This window comes from Phaethon lepturus, unplaced genomic scaffold (assembly GCF_000687285.1).
Source record: "Phaethon lepturus isolate BGI_N335 unplaced genomic scaffold, ASM68728v1 scaffold6703, whole genome shotgun sequence".
Taxonomy (NCBI): Eukaryota; Metazoa; Chordata; class Aves; order Phaethontiformes; family Phaethontidae; genus Phaethon; species Phaethon lepturus.
Genome location: NW_010529622.1, coordinates 24,057 through 37,421, shown reverse-complemented (window position 1 = coordinate 37,421; position 13,365 = coordinate 24,057). Strand labels below are relative to the sequence as shown.

The window sequence follows — 13,365 nt, the reverse complement described above, 5'->3', positions numbered from 1 at the left end:
CGTTTTGCATATTTGGAAAAATATAGTAACGTGATTTGAGTCAAAATTATCACTTATTCTGGTATGACTGTCAGTGAATGATACAGAGAGGCTTGTTGAGCGCAGATAGGCTTTAAAGCCAAAGTAGGCATAAAATGGAAAATGCTGTGTAGTAAAAGAAAATTATAAAGTAAAATGATGAAGCATATTTTGGTTTGTTTCTGTTTAGATAATGGCGTCTTGTAGCTCTGTCAACATTCACAAGAGCAAATCGCCAGCTTCTGAAAGTGAAGATGAGATAGAGTTCGTTGGAGTAAGTAAATCTTGAACCGGAAATGTACTGCCTGTTACTGTAAATATGCTCTTGGTAACCCGATAAAATAGGAGGGGGTCTTTGTGTACTCTGTTGATGATCTTGATTAGATTTCCGTGGAAGGCATTACTTTTGGACTTAAAGATAACTTATTTGTAAATCTTCGTGGCAGATAACAAGTTTATTTTAAAGGTTTATCTAGTCTTTCTTTGGAAGGGTATAAAATGATGTCAGTTGGTCCTACAGAAAAGGTAGTTGTGAGTATCCCTGCAGGTGAGTGGAGGATTTCAGTGATCAATGGGGTGTATGAGAAATTACTGTGGTTACTTTTCTTGCAATCATATTGCATAGCATTTGCTTCATAAATTGTCCAACTGAAGTTAATGGAATAAAGCACTGCTCACTCTGCAAAACAATGTCAAAACTGCTATACTTTGTTTAGAGGAAGAGAAAGGAAATAATGGGTTAGAGGCCCTTAAACAGTCTTCTCAAATAGTGAAGCCCTAATATAGTAGCTGCAGTACAACACCAAGTCTAATGCTGACCTGTGGTTTATGTGAATGTAACTTTAAGACACTTATATCTGTTGAATATCCAAGAAAAGCAGAATGTTTTTCAAGCTACCTGTGTTGTGGCCTCAATCCGTTATCAGTGGAGTGGTGCTGGATGGCAGGCATACATGCAAGAACAGAAAGATGATTTTCCCTAAGGAGCAAATCATGTGAATAAGATCAAGTGGTTAATTGATGCCCAGATGACTAATGGCTAGTCTCCTATGGATTTGTCTAATTTTTGATGCTGAAAAATAACTAAATAGAGGGTTTTTTCTGTTTTGTATGGTGTTTAGTTAAAGCCTAAGTTCAACATACAGACATCTTCTGCGGGGATATTAAGGTGCTCAAGGATGTGTACTTTTTTGTGAAAATTATAAGTATTTGATTATCTTTGAGACTTCTTGGTCTTTTAGTTGATTTAGTCAGAATTGACTAATGAGTTCATTATATACACACACAAGCATTCATGTGTAGCATCATTGTATAATCTTCATCTTTCTTGAAACACTGGGCAAAGAATGAGGAAGCTGGTATAGCTTTGAATGTGTAATGACTGAAGGGCTGCTGGAGCACCAAGAGCAGTAATTGAAAGAAAAGACTGACTGAAATTGATGCTTCTGCTACCTTCTTTTTTCTTGGTTTCGCCTGTGGGTAATGTGGAGCCTTTGTGGTCCCAGTGATGATTTTGTGTTTGTGCAAGATTGGTATCTTGAGATGAGGAGCTTACTGTTGTCATTGATGAGTACAAGGGGAAAGGTGTGTGACACTGGCCTTCACCTAATGTCAGCAGTGTGTCCTCGAATCTCCTATTTGCTCTTCTAAGTGAGGGTGAACTTGGACTCTGCAGAAGGTTTTCTAAACTATTTGGCTGGATTTAGATCATTGTTTCCATATAATAATGTGTATGACTAAAAGTGTATAGGGCTCATAAATGTTGTGTACAAATGCTGCCTGGTCATCCAAGTACTATTTTCTGCATGTCCTGAAGTCCCAGTGCACCAGGTGGTACTGTATAAATTGGAGAAGCCACTTGGAGATATCAGCCTGTGCTCCTTTTGATAGAAAACAAATGGTTGTAGGCCATGTGATCTCTGTGTTATATTTATTTTTCCTTGAAAGTTGTCTGTTGTTTTAGAGTGGGTTTTTTTGTTTGTTTTTGGGTATTTTGTGGGGGGCTTTTTGTGAGTGGGGGTTTTTTCCAATCACTTGCCTTAGGATGTTTGAATTCTTACTGTAGGGTTGTGACAAAAATTCCCCATTTGATGGAGCAAAAGCAACCTCTGCTGCTGCCAGAGGTTTTGAGCTTTTACAGTCAGATTCACCCTCATTCAGGAAGCTTACAACTGTTCTTCCATAAATTCTCACGTTTTGATTCTGCATTACAACATATTTTGTCCACTTAAAATAATCAAATTTTAAGTTCTGCGTACTAGCAGAAAAATACAACTTAATCTACAATGAAAGCCATTGTTCATTGTGACTTAATTTCTTAGAATGGGGGCCAGACCATCCTATTCTGTTTCCTTGGGAAGGATGGGGCAAGAGTAAAGAGATTCACAGGTTTAATGGGGTCCATAGCACTTAAGCAGGCGGATTACTCAAGTTGCCACAGTCTGTACTGAAAAGCATTGGGCTCCTACTGAATTGTTTTGTTGGTTTTATTTAGTGGTATTGATCCACTCATATTTTTTCCTGATTAATTCTTTAAAGATGAGGCTCATTATTATGCTGCTTATACTTAAAAAAATAGAATTTATCCCAGATAAAGTTGGTGGCTTTCCTAGGCAGGGCTCCTCTTACCTTTGTTAATCTGTGAGATCTCAAAATAATACATGAAGTGTTCAAGTACCTCCTGACTCCTCTGTTGAGTTACAGTGGCAAATGCTGTTAAGGATGGTATTTATGTTTATATGTACATAACAAATGTTTACAGAAAATAGATTATGTATCCAAAACAAAACTCCACTGGAAAATTGAAGAGTTATGTATTTAAAAATTACTTTCATTTTCTGATGCAATGTTACATTTACACCAAGTTTTCTTCACTGTTGGTGATTTTTATTTTAAAAGTCTGAATTCAAAGGAAAACGTACTTCCGTAGGCTCTGGCTGATTCAATAATGAGCTGTAAATTGATTTCAATTTGAGATCCAGTAAAAACAAACATACTTCATATACTTTGCAGCTTTTCCTTTTTACAGTGTTTTGACTGCACTTCATAACAAAAGATAGAGCCCCTTTCTGTCCTGGAAGAGTTGGAGCAGCCACTTGGGTTCTTGCAAATGAATGTTTGTTTTTATTTCAAACCTGAAGAGGAGTTGTGGCCTATTTTGGGAACCAAAGATATTAGAAAAACTGATTCATAAAAGATTCATTAAAAACAATTACAGTTCTTTGAGTTCCTAAAGAGGTCTTAAGGAACAGGTAGAGTTTTTTGTTTTCCTTGTAATTGTTATTTCCCAATAAAAATGATATCTGAAGAACACTTGACCCTAGGGTATACCAAAAACAAGTGATTTGCTGAAACATGATAGTTACCATTTAAATGTTTTGTTTCCTTTCATCCTGAGGTGTTAAATATTAGATATGCAGACTCAGATGTTTGTGTCTCTGGCTTTCAGTTGCATCACAGCAGGAAAAGAATAAAATCGTAGAGGTGTAACAAAGCATCTCTGAAGCAGGACTTTTATTTTTGCTCCCAACCCAAGTCAGCCAGGGACTTGGGTTTTTGTATTTGCTAGGTTACAGAAGTCAAAACTTTATAAGTGCATGTTGGTTCACAGTGTTGGTCAGTTACTCACCAGTCTTAAAGTTGGAAATCTGCTGCAACAAATTTTTAGAGCACAAATAGTACAATGTGTGTCAGATTTTTAAATTTATTTTAATGTAAGTTTGTTCCATGATAATTAGTGTGTATGCACTATTATGCTCGCATAATTGCATTGTCAAAGATATGTAAAGTCTGTGGTCATATATATTGAAAGCTAGTTTCATGCTTTCTCTATGCTACTGTGTGTATAATTATGCATAAGTTTAATTGTGCTTTTTAATAAACTGGGTATTTGGTCTGAATGCACATAAAGCTAAAAAATGAAAAAACAAACAAAAAACCTTACATGATGTATCAGTGAACTAGGTGTCTGTTAGCTAGACCTGATTACCCAAAGATCAATCAAAATGAGGGAAGGGAAGAGAGAGAGACCACAGTTTAGGACTTTTTGAGAAAGCTCAGTTTTACTGCCTCCAAAAGCTTCACAGAACTCCTTGAGAAGAAACTGTCCTTGAAGGTGAATATGAGGCTCCATCTTTACCAGATGCTGATTAAACAGATTTGGTTATATTAACTGTTACAATTGGTATTTTGCACAGCATAGTGAAATTACAGTTTTGTTGATTTAATACTAATGCTTTCAGTCAAAGCTATGAATAACAGCAGAATCACCCCAGCTGCCTGGAGACTCAAAAGATCATTTTCTATCAGTTAAAATCTAGAAATTCTTGTAGTAACCACAATAACTGCAGTTTAGCCATTGGTTTATTGCTCAGTGGTGTGGCTGTTGCTTGGTGAGAACAGTGGCTTTTGAAGATTGTTTAGAGAAGTAATAGAGAAGTACCCCCCTGATGAACAAGGCTGGCAGACTGACAACAGCTGAGGAGAAGGCTGAGGTGCTCGGTGACTTCTTTGCCTCAGTCTTCACTGGCAACCTCTCTTCCCATGCCCCTTGAGGGGACGGACTGCAAAACGGGGATTGGAGGAGCAAAGTCCCCCCACTGTAAGAAAAGATCAGGTTTGAGACCACCTGAGGAACCTGAACATGCACAAGCCTATGAGTCCTGATGAGGTGCATCCCAGAGCCCTGAGGGAATTGGCTGATGGAGTTGCCAAGCCACTCTCCATGGTATTTGATAAGTCCTGGCAGTCAGGTGAAGTCCCTGGAGACTGGAAAAAGGGTAATACAGCACCCATTTTTAGAAAAGTTAGCAAGGAGGAACCTGGGAACTACCGACCTGTCGTCAGCCTCACCTCTGTGCCTGGGAAGATCATGGAGCAGATCCTCCTAGGAGCTACGCTAAGGCACATGGAGGACAGGGATGTGATTCATGACAGCCAGCATAGCTTTGCCAAGGGCAAATCCTGCCTGACCAACCTAGTGGCATTTTATGATAGAGTGACCAAATCAGTGGACAAGGGAAGAACTACCAATGTTGTCTATCTGGACTTGTGTAAGGCCTTTGACATGGTCCCCCACAATATCCTTCTCTCTCAGTTGAAGAGATGGATTTGATGGGTGGATGAGGAATTGGCTGGCTGGTTGCATCCAGAGGGAATGGTCAACAGCTCAATGTCCAGATGGCGATTAGTGATGAGTGGTGTCTCTCAGGGGGGCATATTTGGACCAGTAGTGCTTAATATCTTCATCAGTGACGTAATGGGATCGAGTGCAGCCTCAGCAAGTTTGTAGATGACACCAAGCTGAGTGGTGTGGTTGCTGTGCCTGAGGGACGAGATGCCATCCAGAGGGACATTGGAAAGCTTGAGGCATGGGCCCACGTGAACCTGATGAGGTTCACCAAGGCCAAGTGAGCTGGGTCCCGCACCTGGACTGGGGCAAGCCCCCAGTATCAATCCAGGCTGGGAGATGAAGGGATGGAGAGCAGCCCTGCCAAGAAGGACTTGGGGGTACTGGTGGATGAAAAGCTGGACATGGGCCAGCAATGGGCACTCATAGCCCAGAAAGCCAACCATATCCTGGACTGCATCCAAAGCAGCGTGGCCAGCAGGTCAAGGGAGGGGATTCTGCCCCTCTACTCTGCTCTGGTGAGACCCCACCTAGAGTCCTGCATCCAGCTCTGGAGCCCCAGGCACTGGAAAGTCATGGACCTGTTGGAGAGGGTCCAGAGGACAACCGCAAAAATGACCAGAGGAATGGAACACTTCTCCTGTGAGGACAGGGTGAGAGAGCTGGAGTTGTTCAGCCCAGAGAAGAGCAGGCTCTGGGGAGACCTTATTGCAGCCTTCCAGTACTTATAAGGGGGCTTATAAGAAAGATGGGGACAGACTTTTTAGCAGGGCCTGTAGCAATAGGACAAGGGGTAACAAGTTTCTCACATATTGACTTAAGCACTTGCTGAGTGAATATACTTGGAATAGGCTTATACTGTTTTCCCCAATTCTTATACTTTCTCAAAATAATCTTTTGTAGCACAGGTTAGTTCTTGATCAGCCCCAGGATTATAGTTCTTACACTCTTAATTTCAATATTTGTTTCTAGTCTTCATCTAAAGGTAAAACTACCAACCAATGACACACAAACTAGCCTAAATAAATGCTATGTTTGGGATTTGCATTATTATTCAGGAGTGTATATAGGCAGATGGTGTCATGGTTGGCTTGTTTTTTTCCCCATTTTGTGGAAAATAAGGGTGTATATCTTTGAGTAGTAATTTTAAAGAATTACCATAGTTCATTTGTGTTCAAATGGGAATGCAACCCAAAAAGTAGTACATAGAAACTGTGTAGTAAGAGGCACAAAATTTGGGAGGAAAAAAGAATGTTTCATGTATGCAAACAACATTTAAATGAGTGTAATATTACTTGTGTTAAATTGAATGTACTGTTCTGGTCCCTGGAACTTCCTAGGCTTGAAAGCAAATTACGCTGCTTTTCAGCTGCTAGTTTCCTAACTTTTAATCAGTTGCTGAACCCAGGGAGTAAGTAAACAGAAATAAGGAAAATATCTGCATTTGAAGAAGCTATAGCTGTCGGGATCAGAGTTGAAAATTTCAAAACGCATGATTTGGACAGTCAGGTGGTCCGAGTGTGTCTTTGAACTGTTACTTTCTAACACCTGTTGTTTAATAAAGATTTAATTTCTTGTAATTTTATAGAGGTTGTCAATTTCTACAAAAGCAAATCTGTCATGTGTGTTTTATTTCATTTAGAAAACCATATTCTCTTTATTTAATCATAAAAAGTTAAGCACTCTTCTGGAGTAATTTCAGGCATGCAGCTTGATTCATATAAGCTTTTGTCATATGTCTGAGATCTCCCTTTTCCTCCCCAGTGAGACAATGAGGTCTGTTTATTCCTGGCCAGCTGAACAGCTTTACCACCTTGAAAGGTGGAATAATGTAAAGAATGAGATGCAGTAGGGACAGCAGAGATAATTGCATGCTGCTGTTCTCTCTGCTGCTTCTCATGAAGCAGTAAATTTTCCTAGTCTACCCTAGTTGGTTGATTGTGAAGATCTTGAGGACACTGCAAAATACATGGCAGAAATGGTGGATATAGAACTGCAGCTCTTCAGGAAGTCAGCCTGCTCACTATCATAGGTCTTTCTTCTCCCTGTAAAGCTTAACTTTCTAACAAGTAAAGAATACCTTTCAAGCATATAACAGCTGTGGGGTATCTGCCAGTAATATTGCCAGGCAAATGGCTAATACTGCACTTTAGTCAAAAAATCTGTCATATGATGGAGATGGTATTGCATGTACAGCCTTTTTAAAAAAAAAAAAACAAAACCAAACAACAAACTGCCCCCACCAATACCAAAAAACTTAAACTGTCTGTGGTTTTGGTTTATTTACTTTGAGGTTAGATAATAACTTTCAGAACTTTGATGGAAAACTTTTTATGGTATGTGGAGATTTTAGTTAACTTTGCCTCATGCTGAAGATGTGTACATCTGTGACCATGGATATGAGAGTCGCTAGGAATATTTTTGTTTGGTGTATGTAGACTTACTTATCCTGTTTTATGTTCCTTATACTGTTTATTTAGTTGACATGTGATAATGTTATAGCATGATACGGGTTTTTTTTGCATGGCATTAGATTATGTGAACACTGCTTCTTTTTTTGCCTTTAAAAACTTGTTGCAGTGAGTGTGGATGGAGCTGTATATCTTCTTTAAAAAACTTATGACTTACATGCTTAATTTGGGTTCCTGACCTTAATTCTTCTTCTTTGTTTGCTTCTTCAAGTTTGTGCCAACATTCTGCTATCTACCAGAAGCTTGTAGTAGAAATGTTAAAGTCTGTATGAATGGAGAGTGAATGGGAATACACACACGTATGCACGAGCTTATGGAAGCACACGATAGAATTAAAAAAGGGGGCATATGAAGGCATGTAAATCAACTGGTGTTGATGCTACCTAGACTAGCAGGTTACTGAGGTCACAGACCATCTACATGAACTTTCGGAAGACACTGAGATCAGGAGAGCAAGGACAGCATTCGCACAAGTTTAAACCATTAAGATAATTGCAGAACACAAAGAACAGAGCTAGAGCCTTAAGACCTCCGGAGGAGGAGACAAAAACAATCAATAGCCTTTAATGAGGGGGCAGAAACAAGAGAGACGAAAGATCAGAAATATGCAAAAGAAGCACATGGCTGCCAGGCTAGGAAGAATAGTGAAGACCTAAGTACTTGTTGATAGCCAGGGTCTTTTGTCCTCCTCGCTGCACAGAGTCCTGACTAGGCTTCCTGGGTGCACATCTTTGCAACTGAATGCTGGACAGACTATTTGGACATGTGTCTTTTTGCTTTTGAGTATGTGTTGTGAGTGGGTGAAATGTGTTTTCTTTTAAAATAAAAAAACCTCCCCTTCATTGTGATTCCAGTACAGAGAAGACACATGTAACCTGCATAGGGAATATCTGCTCAGATAGGAGTAGTCTTGAGGGCTTAAATCTGTATGAAACTGTTTCCCATTTTCTTAATGTTTGAAATGCCTAAGGAGTTTAATTTCTTTTGGAGTTGGTATGTAATTTGTGTCTTTTAAAAACAAACTGACCAAACCAAACCCCCAAAAAACATTTATCATCGCTTAGTGAAATCTAAGACTGTTCCTGTCTTGGTAAAAGCCTGCTACCCAGGCTATTAATGGTAATACACCATTGAATTAATGGCTCAAGTCAAGCATCTTTTAAAATGTGCATCAAAGGTGATTGAGAAGGGGAAGAATATGAAGTTATTAAGCAAGCCAAGACTGTTGATTTTATTTTTTCCCCTAGTTGATATCTGTAGGTTAAGTTGATATTTTAATTATTGATGAATACTTATTTATTTGCATGTTTCATCAATTTTGTGGATTAGTCTGTTAAGTGGAAAAGTTGCCATGCAGGAATTTCGTTATTGCACCCTCTTGAAACCTTGATGAAATTCTCCAGGTATTGCTAATGCTGACAATGTGCTGTAATGCATGCAACATGTTATCTGAGGAAGACAATTTAATGCTGTTGTGTGTGTTTTTAACACTTTTTTTCAGGAAGGACCTTTAAGACCTGTACTTGAATGCATTGACCTTGTTAGTAGTGAGGATGAAGAACCTAACAGCAGTTCTTCTGTTCATGTGAGTATGTTGTAGTGTATTTTGGGACTTCTCAGTTGAATAAAATAATTAGTCCTGTATTTTTTCCCATCAGTTACTCTTCACAAAAATTAGTTAGAGATATTTTTAACAAGTAATAAATAAATAAACCAACATGAAACTTTTTTTTTACCTACTGTTGAGTGGAAGGCAAGCATGCCAACACTTCATTTTTTCCAGAGTCATCGTTTGCTTTCTTGAAATGAACTCGGAACTTTTATTTGCCTTTCAGTGGCTTCAGCAAGAAGCCACAAAGCTTCCTTGTTGAAGAAAAATGTCACTTTACAAGTGACCTCAGAAGTCAGTGTCTCCAGTCTCTAGGCTACAAATGTATCTGGCCTATTCCGAAGGCTTTTCCTTCTAAAATAACTTTTTAGGAGTAATTTATAGGTTGGAGACCTTCTTCTGATCACAGCCTGCTCTTAACTCAGCCACATTCTTCATAATTCCTCCTAAGCTGGTCAATTCCTGTATCCACCAAGCTTATTGTGCCTAATCTGAGGAGCCTTGGAAAGGGGCAGTGACTGAGAATGACTCTACTAGAGTTGGTTTCGGCAGTAGGGGCCACCTCTTGACTTCTGTTGTCCAGTGTTGCAGTAGAGGATGTGTGAAATAAACCTAGTTCTTAAGGAAAGGTGGACCTTCTGTACATGCATAGGCTCACTCCACAGTGATGACTGCTAGAGCTGATCATGTGGGAGGAGCAAACTACAGTGTATCGCCTATACCTTATGCTAGAAAAAGCTAATGATCTGCCTTTCCGAAGATACTAGGCAATGTTGTCTTAGAGCAAGAATGATATCAGTTATCAGTTTTTCAGATGGGCTGCATGTTGGCTTTGAAATCTTTAGGAAATTTGTTTACCCACTTAGACAAATTTACTTAATTTTTAATTTGTAGGAGACTTCTAGGACACCCAGCACAATCATCCATGCCCTTTCTAGTGCTTTGGTGAGGCTAACGTAGATATGGAATTGCCTTGAGTATGTAGGGAGATGGGGGTTGTTTTGTTTGTTTGTTTTTTAACAGAAGTTACAGATGCTGGTAAATAGGAAGAGAAAACTGGCAAGGTAGATCATGGAACTTAGAATTGGAATATCTGTACTGAATTATGTCCTGATGCTTGGGTGTCATTTTTCACCATGTTAGTGCCTGTTAATTAACAATTCCCAAATAAAAGTTCAACTTTTCAATTGTAGAGAAATACCAAGCGTAAAGACCACATTGACTATCAGAAAGAACGAGTTGCATCAACCTTGGACCGTCTGGCACGCCATGTTGAAGTAGAGAAACAGCAAAAAGAAGAGAAAAACAAAGCCTTTAAGGTATTGTATGTATTTTGTTTCAGTAGAATTGCATAATATAGGCCTTGTAGTCAAGAATGTGTTTGTTTTCATTACTAAGTAATAAAAAGATTGGTGAGCCAGACCTGGAACTGGCAACTAGGGGTTTTTGCTTCTGGGATATCATTTGAAACACAATACAGACTTTGTTTCTTCAGTGGCTTTTAACTAATCAATTTGCTAGTCTTGTTGCATTGCCTAAGGCGAGGGGAAAGTCATGCAAGCCAATGGCAAAAACTTGATTTCTTGTTTGTAGATATAGCAGAAGGACCTTAGCATCAGTTATTCTGGTTAGATAATTGAAAAATAACAGTTATCACAAACCACCATGCAGCAAACCTAGTTATATACCTGCTTTTGTCTGAGACTTTTGGGAAGCCGTTTGCCACATTACATCTCTGTATTGGGTAATAGTTTATAACGGGATAAATTTTTATATGTATAAATCATAATTTTAAAATCAAATCGTACTAACTGTATTGTGCAGCCATTTGAAAGGTGTGGATTTTTTATTTTTATTACAAACTGGGAGGTGCAGTCAATAGGCTTAAGGGTAGGGCTGCTATCAGGGGGACCTGGACAGCTTGAAGGAATGAGCTTACAAGAACCTCATGAAATTCAACAGGGACAAATGCAAATCCAGTATTTGTAGAACATGCTGACTTTCCAGACAAGTTTTTTGAACACTGTTAATGGCTTTTAAAGTCACATAATTTTATTATAGTTACAGCTTGTTATAGTCTACAATAGGCTGTGCAACTGTAATACAACAGAGTGAAAGGCTGTTATAGTCCAAGGTAGCCTTGAAGTCCAGAGGCCTACATCCCTCTCCTGTCTCCTCCGCTTAGAATTTGGTGATCTGTTAATCTGTTAAAACAGAATCTATTAATGTCTCCACATACAGTTTCTCAATTGCAAAGTGGAGTCGGAGGTAGCTATGTAGCTTTTACAGTAGTCTGAGAATGAAGGCAAAAACATCCTTTTGTTAATGATGAATATTTTGCTGCTGAGCAGCTCCTCACTCCTCATGAGGTAATGCAATCTGCCAAATTAATATTAGTCTTCAAAGTGAAACTGCCATTTTTAAGTTATTTTTTTATTTTGCCTCAGCAATGCAACAAATTGACTCTTTGGTTTCAATACCTGTTTTGTGTTGCCTTTTTAAAAATTTTGTTATTGTTTGTTTCTTTTTATAATCTTATCTTAAAAATCTCCTTGGTTATATATATGCTTCAGAAACTTCAGTAGGTACAGTAAAAGTAAGTTAATTGACCTAAACTGTAGCTTTTTTTTTAGGGCACAAAAATTAGCATTATATTTTATTTTTTTATTGCTGTTACATTCCATCTTTATTGTGTTATATAGAAGTCAGTCAAGTTGTAAGATTTTTTTTTTTTTCCCCTTAGGATTTTATGTGTGGGGTTTTTTTTTTTCCTTAAGTTTTTGAGACCCACATGTAAGTTTTTGGTATACATATTTAATCTTGAATTCTCTTTTTTTTTTTTAAATTTGATTGTCACCTTGCCTAATATGTTTTCCCCTTCAGGAGAAAGTTGATTCCCAATATGCTCATGGGTTGCAAGAACTAGAATTTATTCGGGAACACAGTGACACAGAAGCTGCAAGATTATGTGTGGACCAGTGGTTAAAAATGCCAGGTAAGAATAGGAAACTTAAGTTTCAGTGATATGTTTTCTAAGTCCTGCGTTGCAGAATAGAACATCTGATAATTGCATTGAGCAATACTGACATTGAGCTTGCAGGTGCCTCTTACACATAACCAAATCTTACAATAACAACTTTGCTAGAGTGTGGCATTTGAAAGTTCTTAAACACTCATTTCCATAAAACTTACTTTTCTACTGGTTTGCTACTTAGAAAATTTAATATACAAAGTCTAATAACCACTAAGGCAATGTTAACTGCTTTTATAAGCAAAATTGCTAGAAGGAAAAATATTGAACTGTTACTCAGGAAAATGTCTGCATAATTAAGTATAACTTCAGGAAGTTATTTCAGTCAATTTAAAGTATTGCTTGGAGGATCTGGAGGAAGGGTGTCAAAGTGTTTGAAAAATGATCCTAATTGGGATTGAAGAGACAGATTCTTTGAAAGAGCAGATTTACACTGCATTGTTAGCGTACTTTTAAGAATCAATGTAACATGATTTTTAAAAGCTTTAGGGCTTGTATGTTATTTTATTTGTTTTCTTAACCATAATCTCAATTATAGAGGCTTAAGTGCTTTGTTTTATAACACAGGTCTCAAACCAGGCACCGTTAACAGTGGAAAAAGGGGCATTTATAAGAGGGCAGGTCAGACGCAAGTCAACAGCAGTCCCATATCTTGTCCTGTGATGCATTGCAACAGAGAGTTTGATAATGGTCATCTTCTCCTAGGTCACCTTCAAAGGTAAGGACATAGTGCAAGAGCTCAGTGCAAGAAATGATAATGAAAGAATATGCTCGACCTTAGGACATCAGCATCAAGTCTAATTTAAACTGCCTACAGTGACAAAATTGTATTTGGAGAGCGGATGATATATTACAGATTTTACATAGATGATGTAATGAACTTCCTGGTTGGCTGGTGGTTTGGGTTTTTTGTTTGTTTTGGGTTTTTTATTCAGAATTGATTTCTTCCTCTTGTTGAGCGGTTTTTTTAGGTTGTTTTTTTTTTTTGAGAAACAAGATTTCTGTTCTCCAGTTCTATTATTTCTTCATCCAAACTTGAAAAAGAGTAAAAGGCTAACGTGCACAACTTGATAGTAAGATTAAAAATTGCATTCAATGAAGGGAAAGA

At 38.2% G+C, this 13,365-nt stretch overlaps 1 protein-coding gene across 1 annotated transcript in view; it reads left to right on the top strand.

Annotated features, from left to right (window-relative positions):
• Positions 1 to 211: 211 nt before the first annotated feature.
• ZNF451 (zinc finger protein 451) overlaps positions 212 to 13,365 on the top strand; it is a gene marked incomplete at its 3' end in the record, with an annotated part of 27,114 nt that continues 13,960 nt past the window's right edge. Inside the window, 5 exon segments of the mRNA XM_010283989.1 lie at positions 212 to 292; positions 9,119 to 9,202; positions 10,420 to 10,545; positions 12,110 to 12,221; positions 12,825 to 12,975. Of these exon segments, the coding sequence (XP_010282291.1) occupies positions 212 to 292; positions 9,119 to 9,202; positions 10,420 to 10,545; positions 12,110 to 12,221; positions 12,825 to 12,975 (554 nt within the window).